Source organism: Cenococcum geophilum (assembly GCF_001692895.1).
Source record: "Cenococcum geophilum 1.58 unplaced genomic scaffold K441scaffold_1, whole genome shotgun sequence".
NCBI lineage: Eukaryota > Fungi > Ascomycota > Dothideomycetes > Gloniales > Gloniaceae > Cenococcum > Cenococcum geophilum.
The window spans coordinates 1,667,840-1,689,199 of NW_027137559.1; the positions used below are offsets into that span (position 1 = coordinate 1,667,840).

Sequence of the window (21,360 nt, forward strand, 5' to 3'; positions counted from 1 at the left end):
CTAAAATTCAGACTTAATCGTGGTGTCGCGGTTGTGGAACTTACATGGCGCGCACTTTGATTTTCGCGATGCAGGTGCAAACAAGCCAAACGCACGTGGTGTTCTAACTGAATGAGGAAGCATCCAAACCAAATGAGGCAGGGGGTGTACGTGTGGCATTTAGGGGTGTATGAATAGTAGTCACCTTATTTTAAAGCCTATATATAGCCCTAGGCCTTACATAAATAGCTTTAATAATTTAGATTTAGACTTTTGTATATACTCTATAGCTTCTATTAAAGTTTTATAGTAAAGAGTTTAGTAGTTTTTAAGATATTAAAATTTAGGGGCTAAAACAAAGCTAAATTACTATATCTTAAAAACTACTAAACTATTTAATATAAAACTTTCAATAGAAGCTATAGAGTGTATATAAAAGTTTAAATCGAAATTATTAAAATTTATTATAAAGTAGTTTTTAAGATATTAAGGTATAAATTTTCTAATTTATGGTGAGTTTTGAGGTGGGCCATATGCCCGCAATGGCCACTTGCCCGCAGACTACGTTATGGTCTGAGCTTGCTGAGGTAATGAGCAAGCATGCGGGGACAAATTGTGAGTCATTTCTGTGCCGCATCAAAATCTCAAGCTCCAAGTAGCCGTCCAAATTCCTACCACGGATTTTCCCTGCCTTCAATCCGTCATTGCAATTATGGCAGGCTCTACTAGTACTCCAAATGATGCATCGGCATCTACCCTCCCGATAACGCAACCTAGCAAGCTGTACATGGACACGGAGACTGGAGAACAGGTGTCCAAATCAGAACGTGAGATGAGCTGGAAACGCTGCGTTTACTGACGAACTGATAATAACCCACTGGCAGTTAAGCGACGCATGAAACAACGCGAAGCTGCAAAGAAGAAGAGCGAAAGAGTCCCCACCGGTGCCGTTCAGGCAGGTGTCCAACAAACTCCCAAAGACGACGAAGAGGAGCTGAACCCCAATGTAAGATCCCCCCACACGAGCAGTTTTCATTAATTACTTATCGTAAGTAGCAATACTTCGAGATCCGCTCCCGCACCATCAACGAACTCCGTGTTTCGAAGTCGCCGGACCCATATCCTCACAAGTTTGCTGTCAATTGTCGCCTCTCCGAGTTCATCTCGCAGTATTCGTACCTGCAAGCTGGCGAGACACTTCCAGATGTCGAGATTCGTATTGGCATCCGTGTTATGACAATTCGCTCTGCCGGATCTTCGCTGCGTTTTTATGACTGCAAGTCAGAAGGAGTCTCTGTTCAGATCTTCTGCGATTTACGGAACGCGGCTGGGAATCCTGACGGACAGAGATTTGCCGAGCATCACAATTTGTTCAGAAGGGGAGATATTATCGGCGTAATTGGTTATCCAGGCCGAACGAAGCCAAAGCACCGCCCAGATGGAGAGCTGAGTGTGTTTGCGAGAGAAGTGGTACTTTTGACTCCATGCCTGCGTCAGGTCAGTGCCCTCTTGATTTGCAGTATTAACCTTCCATACTAACGCAGTATAAGCTGCCTGGTGTGCATTATGGATTCACCAATCTTGAACAACGATTCCGACACCGATATCTTGATCTCATCATGAACGGTAAGCAATAGAAATGCCGTCTCGTCTTACTAGCATGTCCTAATTTGGCCAGATTCGACTCGCGAAGTGTTTTTGATGAGATCCAGAATTGTGAGCCAGCCAAGTCAGTTCCCAAATGAAATGCTGCTCACTCAGCCCAGATTCGTTACATTCGTCGTTTCCTTGATGACCGCGACTTTTTGGAGGTTGAGACTCGTATGATACCTTCACTATCTGCCTAGTATCTTTCTAAACTCTTCCAGCAATTATGAACAAGTCTCATGGGGGAGCAAGCGCCAAGCCGTTCAAAACATGGCACAATGATCTCAAGATGGAACTTTTCTTAAGGTAAGACCTTGCTCTAGCTGGATTCTGGAAACGATAAAATCCAAAGGCTTCTTCTAATCGCTTGTAGAGTCGCACCGGAGCTCTATTTGAAGATGCTTGTTGTCGGAGGCCTTGACCGAGTCTATGAAATCGGCCGGCAGTTTCGTAATGAGGTTATACTAAATTCCGGTTCGTTTTCCTTTAGACTAATGCTAACATTAATAGGACATCGACACCACACATTCTCCTGATTTTACAAGCTGCGAGTTCTATTGGGCTTATGCTGATATGCACGACCTCCTGGACGTTACCGAAGAGCTTTTGAGTGGCTTGGTCAAGGAGATTACTGGATCCTACAAGACAGTTCTCCATAGGGATGGTAAAACCTACAACACCAACTGGGAAAGGCCATGGAAGCGTATTCCGATGATCCCGACCCTCGAGCAAGCAACTGGTGAGAAATTCCCTCCTCCAACCCAACTTCATACCGAGGAGTCCATCACCTTTCTACACCGAGTTCTTAAGAAAATGAACATTCAATGCCATACTCCAACCGCATCAAAGATGATTGATGCATTGGTGGGAGAACTCATTGAGCCTCACATCGATACTGCTCCAGCATTTATTATTGGGCATCCACAAGTGTAAGAACTCTATCTCACCCGTTTCTGTAATCTGCTAAATCGTGCCAAGTATGTCTCCGCTAGCTAAGCCAGATCGAAACACTCCTGGTCTCTGCGAAAGGTTTGAGCTGTAAGTTTCATGAGTGTGATGAAAATTTAATTAAATGGACTAACTTGGACCAGATTTGTTGCTGGAAAAGAACTTTGCAATGCTTACACTGAGCTGAATGACCCCGTGATCCAGCGGGAGATGTTCATGGCGCAAGCTCTGGATCAGGCAAAGGGAGATGGAGAGGCACAAGTCAAAGATGAGACGTTTTGCCAATCCCTCGGTAGGCTATCTCATGTTCAATGCTGATTCTTATTATACTAACTCCTTCAGAATTTGGCCTCCCACCTACAGCGGGATGGGGATTGGGGGTGGATCGCTTGGTTATGCTACTGGCTAATAAGTACAATATCAGAGAAGTCTTGACATTCCCTCTGATGAAAGATATCGAAGAAGAGCCTAAGGGAGAGCCTAAGAGAGAGGTTAACATAGATAATCCAGCTTCATAAGAATAGAATCATTGCGCCGAGCCGGCAATGGCCTCCGCGCAGGGCTCCCAATACGTCAAGCCAGGCTGAGGTTTAGTCAAACTTGACTTGATTCGGTTAGTCAAACCAAACCAAGCCAAACACCAAGCCGGCCCGGTCTGGCTTGGTCTGGCTTGGTCCGCAGTGGTTTGCCCGAATTTTGTCTGAATTCTAACAATTCTGCATACAACGGCTACAATTCTGCATCTCTATCCATGCCATAACCCTCAAGAGCTTGAGATGTCACCTCTAGCTCCTTCTATTCGATCTCCTTCTGCTCCTATCATCATCCTGCAGCTTCTACAAATACCATGCCCGTAGCGTCTCTAGCGCTTCGAAAAGATTTGACTTCATACATGCCCGAAGCGGATTTAATGTAAACTTGGCACTACTGAATGACCGCTCGCAATTAGATATCGAAATTGGGAGTATGGTCCACCGCAAATTGAACAACAAGATATGGCTGTTTTCTTTCCATTGCCTTCCAATCCGACAGCTTAAAGTCTTCAATAGCATCCTCGGCGCAGTATTGCGTAAATGCATTAGCTTGAGAGTGAGGCTTTACTGATGCGTACGAGATACGCTTATGGCCATCTTCGTCTAAAGTATCGTTGTGCTGACGCCGCGGAGGTACCTGCTGGGGTATAGGCAGTTTTTCTAGCGTCTTTTGCCACCGCTTCCAGTAGTTACTGACCATAGATTTGACTTTAGGAATCCAGTTGCACTTCGGAGGCTCATCCCATTTCTGTTCGAACCACTCGTACTTTAAGCTAGGGTCCATAACCATTGCCGCGTAGTAAACAGGGAACTTATCAGCTAGCTAATAGTAGTTAGTAAGTTTCTCCTACGCCTTCTCGCAGCAAATATAGAGCCACTCGTATACCGGACCTTTATTAGCCCTCGACTTAGACCGCTGACTAGCCTCATAGAAGTGTGTTATTAGTGCGTCGGCAATTAGCACCCAATCCTAGAGACCAGTATCCCGCCGCTCAGCCAGTTTTGTATAATGCAAGAGAGGCTTTAACACCTTAATAACCTTACTCACGCCTTCCCATTCCTCCGGCGATAAGATATCCTCCCGTAGATCGTAGCTATTATCGTTATCCTAGTTTTCTGTCCCCTCCTCCGGGCGCCGGTTACTACAGCAGGCTTATAGGCGTGTTTAACACTATTTACCGCGTTCAAGCATCATAAGGGTCGAGTTCCAGCGGGTCTTATTACTCGCAATAAGCTAGAGAAACCGTTAGCGGGTAATATAAAGACGCGCTAACCTCTTACCTCAAGCTATCGTTCGTCCTCAATATCCTCTGCACCTAGTCATTTAATATTACCGCATCCGTCAACCTTAATTCTCTCAAATACCATACGTTGTTTTGGACTTCGTCAGATAGAGCCAATAATATTTATAAGTTTGCCGATAAAGCTGCGGGTTCGCCAAATTTTCTATAGCTCCTCTAAGTCGTTACGAAGTTCTGCTCCGTAAACATTTACCTTAAATAACTTCGGATTTTCGCCAATTATAAACGCTTAGGCGACGAGGTTTAGCGTATAGGGAAAACAGTATATCTAGCGCTTAGGTCGGTCGGCCTTTTTGTAGGTCGGCTTAATTTCGCCTAGGATATAGTCGATTAATGTGCCGTTCGGCAGTTCGTTATCCGTTATACAGCCTGTTGCACGACCAGCTTCACCCCCCCCGTTTGGCGAGCGCTGTGATATTTCAAATTCGCTACGCGCATCCAATTTCGCCTGGTTGCCACCAGCTGTACGTAGTAATTGTAGCGAAGCCATATGCTTGGCTGCAAGAACTTTATTTCTGGAGGCCTTCCTCCACAGTGCCGTGATTTTTGTCATATGTCGTAAGGTTTTTACCCGTACGACACTGCCAAATTTCATCGACCTCTCTGCAGAAACAGCGTTGTATTCGCGTTTTGGCGGCCACAACGGGAGGCGTAGTTAAGGGGGAGAAGAGGAAGCGTACGTCTTTAATTTGATTTTCCTGGCCAACCAAGGCGATTCTCCATGGCAACCAAAAAGGTCCTTGCGTGTAGCCACAGCCGTTCGCTACAATTACTTGCGAGATTGGATGCGCGTACCGAATTTGAAATTTTGGAGCACTCGCTAAAAGGGGGGGTGAAGCTGGTCGTGCAACAGGCTGTAAAGTAGCCAGTCCAATTTTCGATTCCCTAGTCGCGTAGGATTGGTACGATATAAGAGGTGAGGCTCGCTCCACTATAGCCGCCGTATAGGCGGCTCATACTAAGCTAAAGGTGTCGCCTATACAGTGATGTGCACGACCAGCTTCACCCCCCCCCTCTTAGCGAGTTGCAGATTCGGTACGCGCATCCAATTTCGCCTGGTTGCCACCAGCTGTACATAGTAATTGTAGCGAACGGCTGTGGCTGCACGCAAGGTCCTTTTTGGTTGCCCTGGAGAATCGCCCTGGTTGGCCAGGAGAATCAAATTAAAGACGACGCTTCCTTTTCTCCCCTTAACTATGCCTCCATTATGCCCGCCAAAACGCGAATACAACGCTGTCTCTGCAGAGAGGTTAACGAAATTTGGCAATATTATACGGGTGGAAGCCTCACGATATTTGACAAAGATCACGACACTACGGAGGAAGGCCGCCAGAAGTAATGTTCTTGTAGCCAACCATACGGCTTCGTTACAATTACTATGTACAGCTGGTGGCAATCAGGCGAAATTGGATGCGCGTACCGAATTTGCAACTCGCTAAGAGGGGGGGGTGAAGCTGGTCGTGCACATCACTGTAACGGACTAAATGAACCAAACCCAAACCTTGCCTAATCGAAATATCGTGATCAAGCTCCATCTGAGCCACGATTTAAAGCTTTGATTTAAAGGTCTAATTTAAAGCCCGGATTTAATTTAGAGGGAGTATCTTTAGAAGCTTTCAATTTAGAAGCTGTTGGCTTAGAGGCTTTTAGCTTAGAGGCTTTTTAATATAGCTTTTATAGTTAGTAATTAAGATTATTTTAGCAATAGAAGTACTACGTCTTAGTAGTATTATCCTTCTCCTATATATCCTCCCCCTACTTCTAAATTGGCGATAATCGCGGCTTAGTATTCTTTAGTCCCTTTATTAAGTCCTTACAGCGAATATACTGCTTGTCCAATGGCTTAAACTCTTTAAACTCCACCTGGCCTTCTGCCTTCTCGTTAAGTCACTCCGGTGTAAAGATAACGTCGTTAGATATAATAGAGGTACGGAGTTGAGGATAAAACCGCTCTATAGCGGTAGCAAGTAGGTAAGAGAAAATAAGGTCGGACGGTAGAAGTAGTAGCAACGACGCGACAATAATAAGTTGTCCCCAATTCCATACTAATAATACACGCTTTTTTTAGGCAGACGCTTACCGCTAGAGTTAACGATTAGCTCTACTAGTCCTTAATATCCGCATTAATACATTTTGGTCCTTCCTTCCTTAACCTCCTTCCGATTCGGGTATAGAATTAGAGCTCCAACATTACCCCAGTCCAATACAATCGCTGCGCGGGCGTCCCCACTGCGCCCTCCGGCGGCGTCGGCGAGCCCGGCTACAGCTCCTACCACGGCCCACACGGCTTCCGCACCTAGCTCGACGCGCTTCTCGCATTCCGCTACCCGCCCTTCGACGCAAAACACGTACCGAAAGTCGCGGTCAAAAACATGCTGGGGCTCAAGCGTGGAGAACGGCTGCAGGACCAAAAGATCAAGGGGAGGAGGGTCGGGAAGGCAGGTCTGCTTCTGCGCGTGTTGATTGTGGGTGCGGCGCCGGCGGTGCTGGATAAGCAGGCGGGAGGGAGGCCGGGAGTGTTGGATGTGGTGGGGAAGTGTGTGGCGCCGGTGTTGGCGAAGTTGGCGTGAGTGTTCAGTATAAAGAGTTTGTAGGGGAGGGTGTGCTTAGTGGTAGGGCGCCATGTCACGAGTTGAAGAAGATTTGTCTCTTTCAGTGCGTCATATATTTGATATCCAGTTTCAATCTAGTCAGTCTTCACTCACTCTCGTCTCTACTTCTCCACTTCTCCACTCCAACAACCTCTTCATTCTAGTACTTCACCGGCACCTTGAAAACCGGCACATTCCTAAACCCCTCCTCATCCCACCTGACCCTGTTCTTCTCATCCAACCACGCCCCCTCATCTGTCGCCGGAATCCCCACTGCCTCATTCTCCCGAACCTCCTGCTTACTAACCCCTATCTCATCCCTCGCAAGCCACACCTTTGGCGTCTTGGACGTGAACACCGGGTTAAGATACGCTGTTCTAAGCTCCTCATCCGAGTACTGCGGTGGATCCTCCTCGTCATCGTGCGAGGAAGCAAGCCAAGCCTTCATCGCCTTGTGCGAAGCGAAAATGTGGGGTTCAAAGAAGCTTGCGAGAGGTTCGATGACCTGTTTCGGGACCCTAATTTCCTGGCCAATACGTTGGACGCGCGATTCAGTTGCTGCGCCCTCTTCAGCGGCTGCTAGTAGCGGTGTATCTTCATCGTCATCCTCGTTCTGCAGATCGGCTGGGAGAAATGTTTCCAACGGGCCGAGGTGACGGTTCATCGTATAGTTATAGACGACGGTACCTAGGAATAGGATGGCGATGAGAATAGACGGGCCGGTGGCTTTGCGGGCGCCGAAGAGACCGATTAGACATAGTTCGGCAATGTAGACGCCTGTGAGGAGTTGTTGCAGCGCGCGTGTGTAGAACTGGCCTTTGCTATCGATTTTGGTTTGGATAACAAAGAGGAGGTTGTATCGGTAGCTGAGGTAGTATAAGAAGAGGCCAATGGCAGCGAAGCCGAGGACGAGCGGCGCAATGCAGGAGTAAGCGATAGCTGGATGGCAGTTAGTGAGGTGTCTCCTATTTGAAGACCTCATAATGAATATATGCGCTTCATACCTATGATAGCCATGTTCGTGAACTTTGGATATACTTTGCCCCATCCGATTCCCTTCATGCTCGTGTATCGGCTATATTTCTCACGCGGCGTCTTGTCCAAGAACAAGTCGTAGAAGAGGTATTCGAAGAGGTCGGAGTAGTTCAGGACATTTTGGGCTGCGGAAGCCGTACCTTGCAGGATGAAGTATGTAAGGTAGAAATTTGAAGCCTTAGGTAAGTTTTCGGCGAGTAATGTAGGAACCATAGTTGGCTCTTGTATAATCTTAGTAACAACTGCTGCAGCGCCGGACGTAAATGTAGTAACTAGGAAGACCTGTATTACTTGGAAGGCGAAGAACCACGTCTGAGTTTGTAGCTCGGCCTGGGTGTTGGTTGGTTGTCCAGATGATTTGGCAATGTCTGACAATATTCTTAGTATATATGTTAGAATATGCCAGTGCAAACTCACATCGGAAGAAATACGGCACGTAAGACACAAATAAACTCAATAATAATGGAGGTAACAAGCCAGTGAGGAGCCCTAGTATAGGATCAGGCAAATTGTGGATGAAGTCGAGAAATTTGACTTTGTCAGTGAGGTAATTGATATTAGAGAGGGCTCCAACAATAGCAATCGGGATAGACCAGAATATAATAATAGCCGCAACAAAGGCATTCGCAATGTAACTCTGAGAGATTCGGCCGGCAGGAGTAATAGTTAGGTTCTTCCAGATAACTTCCTTTGGCTCTACTCCAATGAACCTCGGATTCATTGTAAGTATTCGAGAAGATGGTAGTTGCTGATATGCTTTCTGGGCGGCAGCTTGCGTTTCAAACTCAACAAAGGCTGCAGCACCGAGATGGCTGTGCGGAGCAGTATATGATTCGCGAGCCTTTTCTACTTTGGCCGCTTTTTCGGTTACTTGTTCTCTTGCCCATTCTATCGTATCGACCTTCTTAGCAACAGGAACTGTCAACCGATGTGTTGGCCTCAAAGATTTATTCACTGTTTCTAGAAGGTTATCGTAATCTAGCTGGCTCCCATTATCAGAGCCTTTCCGAAGACTTTGAAGCCTTTTCTTATTGGCTTTCCGTGACAAGGTGACTTCAGCGGATTCAAGCAGTGAGACCTTCTGGTTATGATCGGCTACAAGTGACTCCAAATCATCAGCCTTAGTGACTGCCCAGAGTCTTTTAGCATCATTTCCGAAGAAGCGATGTAGATTATCTGGATTCAGTGCTTCTTTAGGAGCCGAGAGAAATAGAACCGTTCGTGAAGATAAACGAGCAGCATTAGATTTTGAGAGATGCCAGGCCTGACGTAAGCCGATGAGCCATATTCGTTCACGGGCCACAAGGAACATAATAAATCCTGAATAATATGTAAGACACTAAGAAATTCCCGTCAGATAACCCCATGACTTACCGAAGAAGAGCCAGGCTACCACAGCATGCGCATATAGGTGGTTCTTTTTGGCAACATTGCTAAATCCAATTTTGTCCAATTGCGAAGAGTTCCCTCCTCCAGTTGAGTTCACCGGAAACAAGATTGGCCAAGTAATACAGCAACCAGCTATGCAGATTAAAATAATGGTACGAAGAAATCGGAGATAGAGATATCCATCAAGCGACTGGTGATGGAGGACAAATTTGTCGTCCACTACTCTTAGAGTATGGACCCAGTCAAATTTTGAGCGGCTTGCGGATGGCGTACGGTGTCTAAGAGTTGTCAGTGATGGTTAGTATAGAAAGAGGGAGCATACAGACTTTTCAGGCACTACACCAATGTAGGTACGCGGCGAATAGATTACGGGATATCTGCTTCTAATGACTATGAAGATTGCAAGGAAGAAGACTGCGGTGAGAAAGGTTGGAATAAACGTTGCAAGGATAGCGGAGAATGAAGTTGAGTCAGGGAACTATCACCAATACATGTGAGATTCGTCTTTATTCGTAGGAGGTATGGTGGGGGGTCCTCTGAGAGGAGATTGGAAGGGATATGATAACTCGACGCTACACATCTTGAAATTTCATGCCTATTCTTGGTAGCACTAAAGATTTCTGAAAGTTTTATAGACATGTTGGACAGTAGAAAGGAACATAATCGTGATATCTGCGGAGGGAAGAGTACGGAAGATCATCTTAGATGCCACAGGCTGAATTGGAAATCTTCACATAGAACCTTAAAGTGCAGCAGTAGAATGAGCAAAGACAGGAGAAAGACAGGGTTATATGTAGATCACATCCGCTTACCTTCTTCTCCTTCAATGCTGAAAATTGGTCACCCGCATTGACTGCCATGGCAGGCATGTGTAGAACGGCTTGAATGTCCATGATATTTCGGAAACACTAATCAGAGAAGGCGGCGAGGCGATGGCAGCCTTGGGAGGATGATTAGAGTATTGATAGCTGAAACGAAGAGAACGTCATGACATAGAACTCTCTTGTATTCCTGAACCTGCTGGATATAGTGTTCGGTCGAGAGAGGCTCATAAATAAGTGTTGACCGCAGGCGTTCAAATTCCTTCGTCAAGAACGGATGCTGCAAAGCTTGTTACAGCAAAGAGCTGTGGGAGAATGACGTAGACGCGCCACGCGCCACGATGCACCGTGCACCTTCAGCCACAAGCCTACACTCTCATTTTCAGGGATAGAGGTTTATAAGATTCACAATCCAACATCATCAACACCTTAGAAAGGATAATGCTACTGCTACATGCTTAAAAGTTGAGCTTCGCACATCAATTGCCAAGTCATGCGGCTTACCAAGCCATAATATATATTAAGTTAAACCTCGTTCGCCCGCCCGTTCACCTCAGGAGATTTTTCATCATCCCCGCACCATCTATCGCGCAAGCCCACGCTACGAGTAAGTCTTGTATAAGATTTGAGCCTCTATTTGTTTAAACTTTATCTGTAATTTGATATAGGTGTGAGATATCCTTGATTTTGACCGATAGTGGCGCGCTTTATCCGTAACGTGTTGGCAGCAGACACCCTGAACACAGCTCGTCCATAGCCCGTCGCGGCGTCATGTACCAGTATACTCCTCTTATCGACCCTGCTAGTGATATTCGGCTCGTTCGTCTTCTCCCCAAGAAAGGGCAATATGTTACGTGCAAGATCATCCATGTGCCTCTAGCAAACGCTCCAGCTTATGAAGCCGTTTCTTATACGTGGGGCACAAAAATTCAAGATCGTGAACTCCAGTGCTTGGACGAATACAACGAAGGCGAAATACGCAGTTTAGCCATTACAGCTAACCTGATGGCCGCTCTACAACGATTCCAACTCGACGAGGAACCAAGGAATCTCTGGATCGATCAGATCTCTATCAATCAGTCAGATGATCGCGAGAAAGTTCACCAGATATGCATGATGGGGCATATTTATGAGCGATGTTCGCGGGTAGTTATCTGGCTAGGAGAGGAAACAGATCAACTCAAAAGAGCTGTTCAGTTACATTACGAGGCTTTCAATGAACCTTTTTCAGAGACACCAGTTAACAATCAAGATGGCAATGCCACTCAAGATATCCGCCAGACAACCCTCTCCATAGAGGATAGTTTCAGATCGGATTGGTGGAACGACCTCTCAGATCAGGATATTCACGCGTTCAATAGTTACTACTCTCTACCATGGTTCAATCGGCTGTGGGTCGTGCAAGAGGCAGCTCTCTCACTTGAGGCAATCTTTGTTTGCGGCTCTTACGTCCTTCCATGGCGGAGAGTTGAGCGATTCTCGGATGGCGCCCTACGAAGCAAGTTACTATCCAACAGCAACGTCATCACGATGAGACTGCAAAGGGAGCGGTCAAATGAAGGGCACCGCGTGGGCTTTCGGCCTCTCTTTGTGCTTGAGACAACGAGGCAGTTTCAGTGTTCTGATGATCGAGACAGGTTCCTCGCTCTATTAGGATTGTTCGAGACGGAGGTGATGAGGATGGTTGACATATACCTTCATTTTTGGTCCGGGTTTCAGGATTATCGTGATTTCTTCATCCGTGGTGCGCTGGCTTTCCTGGGAGGCGATGCACTACGACCTCCAGATAATCCTTTGGGCATCCTTTCCAGTGCAGGGACGAGGAACAAGAGGCCGCCGAATGCGGATGACCTCGAAGCTAGCTGGCCGTCTTGGGTACCGGATTGGAATCATGAAGTCACTATTAGCCGACCTCAAATCCCTTACGGCTTCTCGGAGACAGACTTTGCTGCCACAACGGGCTCAAACTTTCAAACGGTTTGGCAACCTGAGAATCCGGATGAGATCAGATTAGATGGCAAACGCATTTCACGTGTTCAACTCATCTTCGCTCCCTATGTTGCACAAAATGTAGATGGAAGAAGACCCCGTATCAATCGTCATCACGAAGGACAAAAGGTCCTGTTGGAGTGGCACTGCGCTTTACAGGTCCTTGCATCTCGGTCTGAGGATATTGGAATGGAGGAATTTGAAGAAGCTTTTGCTAAGATGCTGATTGTCGATTGCGGCATGATCACTTCTTTTGAAACCCAGACATTCAAGGACCAACGGAATGTTCCCTTAGGATTGTTTATTGCAAGCCTTAAAATACTTTGGGAAGTTGCTTCCAGCAGCATGTCGGAGCCGGCGATGTTGCAGGCGCTTCTAGATAAGCCCTTATTCATCAGTTATTATCAACTTCTGAATAAGGCATGCCACGGTCAACGATTCTTCATTCTCGACGATGGCTCCTTTGGGCTTTGTCCGCCTGAAACACAACAAGGGGATTTCGTCTTTCTCCTTTTTGGCGGCAAAGTCCCGTTTGTCCTTCGCAAAAACCCAAGGTCCAAGAATCCCGCTGAGCGTGATGGGATTTGCGAGTACAATCTCATTGGTGACTGCTATGTCGATGGAATTATGCACGGAGAGGCTATGAAAAGGTTGGATTTACAGGACGAGCTAGTTGACATTTGGTAGTCTTCAATAGGCTGCTGCATCCCACTGCGGAACCCAACAACAGTCTTTTCGATCATTAGTGCCAGCGATTTACTTGGATTCAGCATTTGAAACCACTTCAGAAATTTGCATCATTACCTCCTAGAGATTTGGCCAAGGTACCAGTTTCATATCAGGACGAGCTAGCAACTCCTTTTAGGAAAGGTAGTATGATTACTGAGACGCATCAAGAGAGCGTGCTTTTGGGCATCCCGGAGGGTCATATAGAGTTATCGGATTTTACACAACAAATACTCTGTAAATAATATGAAAAATTTGGATGAATTCAATTTGCTAAGATAAAAATGTTCCAGACGGCAAGTTGACCTGAATTGCTGGTTGTGAGACAGCTTCTCCGAGGCAGTTCGTCCACTTGGATGTGTAAGACTCCGCGGGGGTTCAAGATTCCACTTGGGTCCTGTCAGCCGTATGGATAATTATTATAGAAAGCCGAGATATCAGTCGCCAATCTGAATACACAAAGAACCGCACTCTCTGCAATTTTGCCCTTTAAACCTCACTCTTCCGCACACTCAACCATTACTCTTCTTCTTCCTCCTCTTCCTTGAGCCATGCGCCACCTAGCACACCCCCAAGTAATCCACCAACTCCTCTCCCAACTCCATTAAGGGTGCTTCCCAGGCCTCCCACCACATCTCCCTTCCCCAATTTCCCAACTCCCTCTCCCAAACCTCCTGTAATCCCGCCAACACCATCCTGCACTCCTTTTCCTACACCTCCCACAATACCCCCAACCGGCCCTCCAACTGTATCTCCTAACCCAGTAACGACACCACCAAGCGTATTACCAACCCCCTTTCCAGCCCCGGACACCGTATTCCCAAGACCAGACGACAAGCCACCAACAGTACCCTTAGCATCACCTCTCCCAATCGCATTCGTCGTCTTGCTAAGCGTGCCCTGCAGCCCCTTCGTCGTATTCCCAATCGTATAATCCAAATTATCCGTCACCCCCGTCACCGTCTTCCCCAACCCATCCGTCACCTGCTTGGCCGGCTTGCCCACGCCGGCGGGGAGCTGGTCGAGACCCTTGCCCGCCGTGTCCGTGAGGCCCGTGACGGCGAGGTTGGCGCCCGAGGTGACGGTGCCGGTGGTGGTGGTGAGGCCGCTGGTCACTTTGCTGACGGTCTTGTTCGTGGCGCCGGTGATGGCGTCGCGTGTGGCGGCGCCGGCGGACGCGGGGCTGCTTTGTGGTTTTATGGTGGGAGTGGGCGGCTTTGCGGGCTGAGGGGTGGGTCTGGTGCCATCGGGATTGACGCGCGCGATCTTAGCTGGAGCTTTCTTGACGGGAGTGGCTTTTTGGGTGGGATCTGTGGTTGTGGTTGTGGATGAGGTGGTTGGCTTCGGGGTGGAGGAGAGTTTGGTGGGTGCCTTGGTGGCGGTTGTTGTCTTTGAGACTGCTGTGGATGTAGATTTATTTGTGGAAGATACTGGAATTGTTTTTTTGGTCCCAGTAGGGGTTCGTACTGGCTTGGTTGTATCTGCTGCCGTTGTGACTGGTTTATTTACTGGCGTCACGGTGGATTCCTTTCCTGTGGCTTGAGATAGAACCTTCTTAGAAGCGGGAGGTATAGGCTTCTTGGTCCCAATTGGTGTACGGGTACGTGTGGCAGCCGGTGTAGTTGAAGATGCTGTGGTCTTAGTTAAAGTGGAAGCTGTCGAGGTTGTGATTGGTTTAATCGGAGTAGGTTTCACTGGTGTTGTAGTTGTCTTCGTTGAGGCCGATGGCGGCGGCTTTTTGGTCCCTAACGGGGTCCTTGGTTTCACGAGCGTTGAAACAGAAGGGGTTTTCTTTGCTCCCTCTGCAACCTTGGCAACACTTGCTATTCACGCTTACAGTCAATCAGAGTCTAATAGCGTTGATCATATAAAAAGTGCTGGCTTACATTGAAGCGCTGCATTTTGTTGTTTGATATCTTCCAGAGCAGACATAATAGCTGGCTGAGTTTTATGGGTATATTATAACAAAAAGGACAAGAAATGACTAGAATACTACAATATAAAGTTGTAAAAGATATCTTCGCAGCGAATATCAGGTTTCGAGAGTACTACGTCACCAAGCATAATGAACCGCGTGGCGCAGGATGAACCGTGTGGCGCATCACACCCGCGCAGAATCAGAACCTCAGCCAGGGAGTTAGAAAAACACAAAAAGAAATGTCTATGAGCAGACGGCGCCCACTTTCGTCAGCAGCTTGTCTTGCCGTCTGAGGGCCTTTGGTGCGAGCTTTATGATGGTAGAGCACGAACATATCATACTACTACCACCCATAGGCCGTTAGCCGAACTGGGCGTAAGCTTTTGATTAGTGGACTTTCGGTTAAATACGACGCGCGCTGAAACTGGGTCAGGAACTGGGTCAGGGGCTCTACCAAAGCTCTGCTCTCACCTAAAGAAGGGCCGCTGCACCTGCCTCGAGCTTATGGGCCCTCGAGAAGGGGACTTAACGTGTCCGCGGAGGAGACGTCAATTAGGCACAATAACCACCTGGGTGGGTTTGTGAGTTAAGGCACCAAGGCAGAAGTTATTAATTAAGCCTGCACCATTAAAACACTACCCAAATTAACTAAAAAAAGTCGTGAATATAATAGCAGGGACCTTACTTTAGCGCTATTAAATGATAATAAAAAAGCTCTTTGTTGTGGATATGTTGGTGGCAATTCAAATTTGGTGGGTGTGGCAAGACCGCACTCACAAACTGCACCCGGTGTAAACTAACGTGCGACTATATCTGTGTGCTTCCGTGCCTCTCTAGAGAACACATCGCCCTGGTGCATCCGGTTGAAAGCGCGTGTTGATCGGACTTATGCCCAAAAATACGTTAAAATACGTCAAAATGGTCGTGCTTATTACTTCAAAGGTATAAAACTGTGCTGTTTGATCGCCAAGATCAACACGCGCTTTCAACCAGATGCGCCGAGGTGGTGTACTTTACGCCCCACTTAATTAGTCTCAGAACTAACGGGCCAGTGCAGTGTCCCCCGGTTGAATCCGTACACTAACTATTTCTAGTTCAGATTCAGGCATTGGGTTACTCAACTTATGCCGTCCGGCTCGCCCCATCTCAAACACATCCCACAACAGCGTCGTGTTTTGACCCTCTGGGGTGTTCTTCAAAGCTACACGCTAGGATAAATTTTTCCTTTGGATCTAGGGCAAGCTGTACAGAGCTGACATGTCTTTTAGCTTCTCGTCTTGCTCATGACGAATGCTGTAGGGAAGATCCCAAGCTTGATTAGGCACGTAGATTTTGCTTTAGCGTCGTCTGGTGGATGGCTTTACCATCTGCCTGGTTGACTAGCTGCGATGCGGGAAAATTTGTGGGGGCCCGGTGCAAGCTGATCGGCCATCTATAAATCCAAGGAATATATGCTGCGCTCCCTCCAGTCAAGTTACCATCCTATCATCATGTTTGGCGTCATAAAGATCGTAGGCATATTTTTCGCACTCCAGGCTCGGACCGCACCACTCTTCGGTGGTCAGACCGTTCTCTTTTCCAATCACTTCGGCCTAGGTGGTGAAAATGCTACCTACGACTACGTAATTATTGGCGGCGGTACGGCAGGCCTGACACTTGCGACTCGCCTTGCTGAAGATGAGTCAATAAGCGTTGCCATCGTGGAAGCTGGCGACTTCTACGAGAAAGATCATGGAAATCGGTAAGAGCTTACGGCACGTCGGATTGCTTCTCTAACCTGTATTCCTAGCTCCGTCGTGCCCGGATACTGGGTCGGTTCTGATGTAGGAACCGATGCTTCACTCGTTCACACGGCGCCACTTGTTGACTGGGCCTACTTGACTACGCCACAAACAGCTCTGGGGAACACCGTATATCATTACCCGCGTGGGAGGTGCCTTGGCGGAACGTATGTCGGCCTACCCCTATTTTCAGTATAGTAACATAATAGTTCTTATACAGGTCAGCACGCAATGCTATGGTCTATCAACGCGGAACGGCAGGATCATATGACCAATGGGCTTCTGCCGTCGGTGACGATAGCTATAAGTTCCAATCATTTCTCCCATATTTTCGGAAGAGTGCTCATTACACTGCTCCAAACGTACAAATCCGAGCTGCGAATGCCTCCGTCCCATCACCGAATTCGACAGCTTATATAGCTACCGGTGGACCTTTAGAGGTCTCACATGCAAATTGGGCTATGCCTTTCAGCTCTTGGGCTTTGCCCGCTCTTGCCGAAGTAGGCATTTCAGCACTCTCTGACCTCAATAGTGGAAACCTGCTAGGTGTTCAATATTCAGCCACCTCTATAAAACCAGATGACCAGACTCGGAGTTCGAGCGAATCGAGCTTTCTTCAGGCGGCTTTTGGAAGCAACAGAACGAATCTGAAAGTATATACCCAGACTATGGTCAAGCAGATTCTCTTTAATGGAAACAAGACCGCCACCGGTATTCGCGCCAGTTCTTATGGATCAGAGTATATAATATCTGCAAACAATGAAGTAATCCTCTCAGGAGGCGCAGTAAGTACATGATACCCAGCATTCTTGACGACTACTAAGGTTACAGTTCGGTTCTCCGCAAATTCTCATGGTATCAGGCGTAGGCCCAAAGGAAGAGCTAAGCAAATACGATATTCCTGTTCTTGCTGATAGGCCTGGGGTTGGTAAGGGCATGTGGGTATGCGATCTCCTTTTTCTCCGGCATCGTAACCAAAAGAAGATGAGACTAAGCTTTCTCCTAGGATCACGTGCTCTTCTCGATCACTTACCAGGTTGATGTAGTTACTCAAAGCCAGTTAACTGACCTTGTGTACAAGGCTCAAGCTGACGAGGAGTATATAAAAAATGCGACTGGTATACTTACCAGCATGGCTGCAGATATGCTGGGTACACTTTATTTCACTTGGCCCTGCATTCATCTACTGACAAAAATTCACAGCGTTCGAAAAACTCCCCGAGACGTACCGCGCCAATCTCAGCTCCGCAAGCAAAAAGGATCTTGGTGACTTTGCTTCAGACTGGCCGGAAGTGGAATACGTCGTAAGCAGTACAGCTTATTCAGATGCTCTCCCAGGCAAAAACTATGCATCTACTTCCGCCGGTATAGTTGCCCCACTCTCGCGTGGCACCGTCACCATACAATCAAACGATACAGCAGTCCAGCCCCTCATTGACCCAGGCTGGTTCACCAATTCTACTGACATCGAAGTTGCCGTACAAGCTTTCAAGCGGATGAGAGAAATCTGGGCAGCGAAGGCCATACAGGGTGTGTTGCTCTCCGGCGAACTTGACCCAGGGCCAAGCGTACAAACAGACGAGGAGATTAAAGAATACATTTTGAATACAACAAGGACCATTTATCACCCTGCATGTACCTGTAAGTTATCTCTTTTAGCAGTATCGGTTGTGGATTCCGTTTATCTGATCTATGCTAATTTATTTCTTCAGGTAAAATGGGCAGGCGCAACGACACAATGGCTGTAGTGGACTCCAAGGCGAAAGTCATTGGCGTACAGGGTTTACGCGTAGTGGACGCAGCAGCATTCCCTCTGCTGCCTCCCGGCCATCCGCAGGCGACAATTTGTAAGTAAAAATTTGTAGCTACCTTTATTTTTAATATTGGTTTAGCTAACTGTAATGCAGATGGATTAGCGGAGAAAATTGCGGATGATATATTAAAAGGGCATCAGAAGCGGTAGTAGCCTAGGGCGCCGATTAAGAGTTGCATGTTACGCTCTGTTCTCCCAGACGGTGATCTATTTGGACCAGCGTGGCGTAGATCTGAGGTCAAATCCACTCCAATGCTCCAGTCCAAATCCAATGCACCGTGCCTAGATAGGAATAATAGTTACCTATATAGGCTAGCCCGCCATTTTGGATTCAATTGGCGCGAGTGTTTGCGCCAGTCCAGGGTTGCAAATCATTCAATTCAATTCAATTTAATTCAATTGACACCTCGAGTTGGTTGAATTGAAAACTTTGTAAGCGGAGGGCTTAATTAATTAAATTAATTGAACCAATATTGCAGCGGTTGCAACTAAATTCAACTGGTGTAGTACTTAGTAACTATTACGAGTCTTGGCATAGTATTGATGCAGGAGGATCTACCTAGATCGTTTTCTACCAGCGTTCCTTTCGCCCCTACTCTTAATATAGGCCTATCGCGAGTCTTAGTATAGTATCTTATAGTGGTAGTAGTGGTAGTAGTAGCAACGGTTATAGTAGAGGTCGTTTATAATAGCATTTACAGTATATTTACAACGCCCTTACTATACGCTATCTATGGTAAACTAGCTGTCTATAATAGACTAGTTATAGTAAAATAGTTAGTTATAGTAGCTAGCGTTATAATAATATATCTTTAGGGGCTATATAGCTAGTAACACCTAGGCAATAATAGAATAACGGTAAAGGAGTAAAGGGAGGCAACGGTAGAGACAAAAGGGAGGCGACTAAAGACTAGCTATTTACTAGGGTGGGTATAAATTACTAAACCCTCCCACTACCCCCCCTAAGACCTTTTAAGATACTTTAAAAGTAAATAGGCTAGGTAAAGGCGGAGTATATAAAACTAGCTAGAAGGATATACTTAGGCTTTCCCCTTTTTAGGGTTTTTTTTTCTAATATAAAAGGTAGCTATCTATATAGACCTAGAAAAGGGACAGAATCGGGTAATAAATAGAATTAATAATAATATAATAGGTAGTAACGTAGAGTCCTACTATCTTTAATTATTATATAGGCTAATTAGTATTTTCTCTTTTAGGGATAGGGAATTACTATAGTTTAGTTAAAGGTAGTAAGTGGAACTAATATTATTATAGATTACTACTTCGCACACAGTTCTATTTTATATATACTTTTTCTAAAAAAAAAATTAACTCTTTAATCCCTTAGCTATATAGCTTAAATTTTATATATAAATGGCTTTAATCTTAACTAATATTATTTAAGTTAATTAGTTTCTATTTAAAAAATTTAATTATTAATTATTAATAATAAGTTATATAATGCTTTAATATAGGGCACTGCTAATTATATACTCCCTAACTATAATATATACTTATAAGGGGACTTTATAAACAGGGAGCTATAAGGCACGATTATAGGAATAGAATAGATTAGTAAGAGAGACGAATCCCTAAGGAGGTAAGGCCTCTGGGATTGTAGAGACTATATACTATAGGTACATACCTCTAGTATATAACCGGCGACTATCTAAGGGGCGTTTAGGGGTTATTTTAAGGGCAACTTAAGGTGTCCGTAATAATATCCCTTATATTACCCCCTCCCTTCTTACGGTTAGCCCCCAATCGCTATTACCTTGCGGTAGGGAGATTATAAGGGCTTATCCTAGAAGTGGTTCGGAAAGATATTAAAGAGACGTTAGTATACCACTATATATTATCTATCTATCTAACCCCTACTTTAAACTCCTAAAAAACCTTAATAAGGAAAAAATATAACTAGAGAAAAAACGTAAGAATTACTAGAAGACCTATTAGAAGCCTACTAAAAGTATACTAGTAACTACTTAAGCTAATATAGGGATTTTTATATAACTCTACTTCTAAGCCTTTATACCGGTCTATAATTAATTATAAGTATTATAGGCAATTTAGTGTTCTAGTATAGTTCCGTAGAACTTTTTAGTATAGAATTTAATATATAGAGCCTTAGCTTGCTATTGTCTTTAACTATAGACATATCTATGTGGCTAAGCGAGCACTGCAGCAGCACCCCTGCATCTTAGCAACACCAACATTATCAACATTCACAAAATTGAGCCTTGCTTGCTTGCTTTTCATATTAGTCTCATTTAAGAGCTAATGCCTTATTTACTCAATTTCTAATAATTAATTGTTGCTATTAATAACTTAACGACCTATACGCTCGTCTAAACCTTCGCGAATTGTTTATAAAAACCTTAAAAACTTAACTAACGACGACACACTCGACGAGCTAAACTCCTTAAAGGTTACCTACTAGTCTCCCTCACCTTCCCCTATACCTTTAGGCGATACGCCGGCATTACAGTCTTTATCCTCTATAATGGCGCCTCTCTCCGCGGCTTAATATAAGACTTTAGCTGCTAAAAAAGCTAAAGAATAGCTTTAGTAACTATATAAGGAGGACCTAAGGATTAGAAGAGCTTAGGTAAAGGAGGTTAAGGACTAGGCAACCGACTGGAAAATAAGACTCCTTTAGGAATAGGAGGACCGTACCAAAATGCTACGCGTTTAAAAAGAATAGGAAGATTAGGTGACTAAACTCTATATATTAAGCCTTGCTACGGTAATAGCGAGATTAGTTACGGCAGTGTTATCCTTAACCCTAATTAATAAACCGGGTAAGTTACTCCTATTTATAGTTAATATCCTAAATACCCTTCTCCCTGGCGTTCTAAATAAAGAGATACTTAAGGTATTTTAGGGTAC

The 21,360-nt window shown here is 45.7% G+C and overlaps 6 protein-coding genes across 6 annotated transcripts; 3 read left to right on the forward strand and 3 right to left on the reverse strand.

Annotated features, from left to right (window-relative positions):
- Window positions 1-691: 691 nt before the first annotated feature.
- Window positions 692-3,092, forward strand: K441DRAFT_533251 (lysyl-tRNA synthetase; the record flags this gene model as incomplete). Its single annotated transcript, XM_067642270.1, has 12 exons — window positions 692-806; window positions 864-985; window positions 1,036-1,476; window positions 1,530-1,605; window positions 1,658-1,695; window positions 1,746-1,800; window positions 1,848-1,932; window positions 2,000-2,084; window positions 2,137-2,555; window positions 2,605-2,664; window positions 2,718-2,866; window positions 2,917-3,092. 12 exons carry the CDS (start codon window positions 692-694, stop codon window positions 3,090-3,092), a joined length of 1,821 nt encoding a protein of 606 aa, XP_067510246.1.
- Window positions 3,093-3,296: 204 nt separating this feature from the next.
- Window positions 3,297-4,250, reverse strand: K441DRAFT_2339 (uncharacterized protein). Its single transcript, XM_067640667.1, has 2 exons — window positions 3,999-4,250; window positions 3,297-3,930 (listed from the first exon to the last, which is right to left on the reverse strand). The coding sequence occupies exons 1-2, from the start codon at window positions 4,035-4,037 to the stop codon at window positions 3,520-3,522; spliced, it is 450 nt and encodes a 149-aa protein (XP_067510247.1). The 5' UTR covers window positions 4,038-4,250; the 3' UTR covers window positions 3,297-3,519.
- A 2,610-nt stretch (window positions 4,251-6,860) lies between these two features.
- K441DRAFT_599650 (DUF221-domain-containing protein) lies at window positions 6,861-10,521 on the reverse strand. The gene is made up of 6 exons (XM_067645156.1): window positions 10,236-10,521; window positions 9,750-9,901; window positions 9,409-9,701; window positions 8,452-9,354; window positions 8,004-8,402; window positions 6,861-7,938 (listed from the first exon to the last, which is right to left on the reverse strand). The coding sequence occupies exons 1-6, from the start codon at window positions 10,314-10,316 to the stop codon at window positions 7,160-7,162; spliced, it is 2,607 nt and encodes an 868-aa protein (XP_067510248.1). The 5' UTR covers window positions 10,317-10,521; the 3' UTR covers window positions 6,861-7,159.
- A 254-nt stretch (window positions 10,522-10,775) lies between these two features.
- On the forward strand, window positions 10,776-11,912 carry K441DRAFT_624693 (HET-domain-containing protein; the record flags this gene model as incomplete). The annotated part of the gene is made up of 2 exons (XM_067646082.1): window positions 10,776-11,483; window positions 11,586-11,912. Coding segments are annotated over exons 1-2 (795 nt in total), but the record flags the coding sequence as incomplete, so codon positions are not given.
- Window positions 11,913-13,216: 1,304 nt separating this feature from the next.
- K441DRAFT_701911 (uncharacterized protein) lies at window positions 13,217-15,172 on the reverse strand. Its single transcript, XM_067653375.1, has 2 exons — window positions 14,846-15,172; window positions 13,217-14,782 (listed from the first exon to the last, which is right to left on the reverse strand). The coding sequence occupies exons 1-2, from the start codon at window positions 14,889-14,891 to the stop codon at window positions 13,479-13,481; spliced, it is 1,350 nt and encodes a 449-aa protein (XP_067510250.1). The 5' UTR covers window positions 14,892-15,172; the 3' UTR covers window positions 13,217-13,478.
- Window positions 15,173-16,148: 976 nt separating this feature from the next.
- On the forward strand, window positions 16,149-18,820 carry K441DRAFT_599654 (GMC oxidoreductase). Its single transcript, XM_067645157.1, has 8 exons — window positions 16,149-16,618; window positions 16,667-16,825; window positions 16,879-17,443; window positions 17,490-17,600; window positions 17,665-17,809; window positions 17,862-18,299; window positions 18,371-18,505; window positions 18,566-18,820. The coding sequence occupies exons 1-8, from the start codon at window positions 16,329-16,331 to the stop codon at window positions 18,619-18,621; spliced, it is 1,899 nt and encodes a 632-aa protein (XP_067510251.1). The 5' UTR covers window positions 16,149-16,328; the 3' UTR covers window positions 18,622-18,820.
- Window positions 18,821-21,360: the final 2,540 nt, after the last annotated feature.

Bases quoted from the DNA above. Each gene is read 5' to 3' on its own strand.
- K441DRAFT_2339 (XM_067640667.1), bottom strand. From the start codon at position 4,037: ATGAGGCTAGTCAGCGGTCTAAGTCGAGGGCTAATAAAG. The intron at 3,931-3,998 runs GTCCGGTATACG...AACTACTATTAG, and splicing joins TAAGTCGAGGGCTAATAAAG to CTAGCTGATAAGTTCCCTGT.
- K441DRAFT_701911 (XM_067653375.1), bottom strand. From the start codon at position 14,891: ATGTCTGCTCTGGAAGATATCAAACAACAAAATGCAGCGCTTCAAT. The intron at 14,783-14,845 runs GTAAGCCAGCAC...AAGCGTGAATAG, and splicing joins ACAAAATGCAGCGCTTCAAT to CAAGTGTTGCCAAGGTTGCA.
- K441DRAFT_599654 (XM_067645157.1), top strand. From the start codon at position 16,329: ATGCTGCGCTCCCTCCAGTCAAGTTACCATCCTATCATCATGTTTGGC. The intron at 16,826-16,878 runs GTATGTCGGCCT...GTTCTTATACAG, and splicing joins GGGAGGTGCCTTGGCGGAAC to GTCAGCACGCAATGCTATGG. The intron at 17,444-17,489 runs GTAAGTACATGA...CTAAGGTTACAG, and splicing joins TAATCCTCTCAGGAGGCGCA to TTCGGTTCTCCGCAAATTCT.
- K441DRAFT_599650 (XM_067645156.1), bottom strand. From the start codon at position 10,316: ATGGACATTCAAGCCGTTCTACACATGCCTGCCATGGCAGTCAATGCG. The intron at 9,355-9,408 runs GTAAGTCATGGG...CATATTATTCAG, and splicing joins GGTAGCCTGGCTCTTCTTCG to GATTTATTATGTTCCTTGTG. The intron at 8,403-8,451 runs GTGAGTTTGCAC...GAATATTGTCAG, and splicing joins CGTGCCGTATTTCTTCCGAT to ACATTGCCAAATCATCTGGA.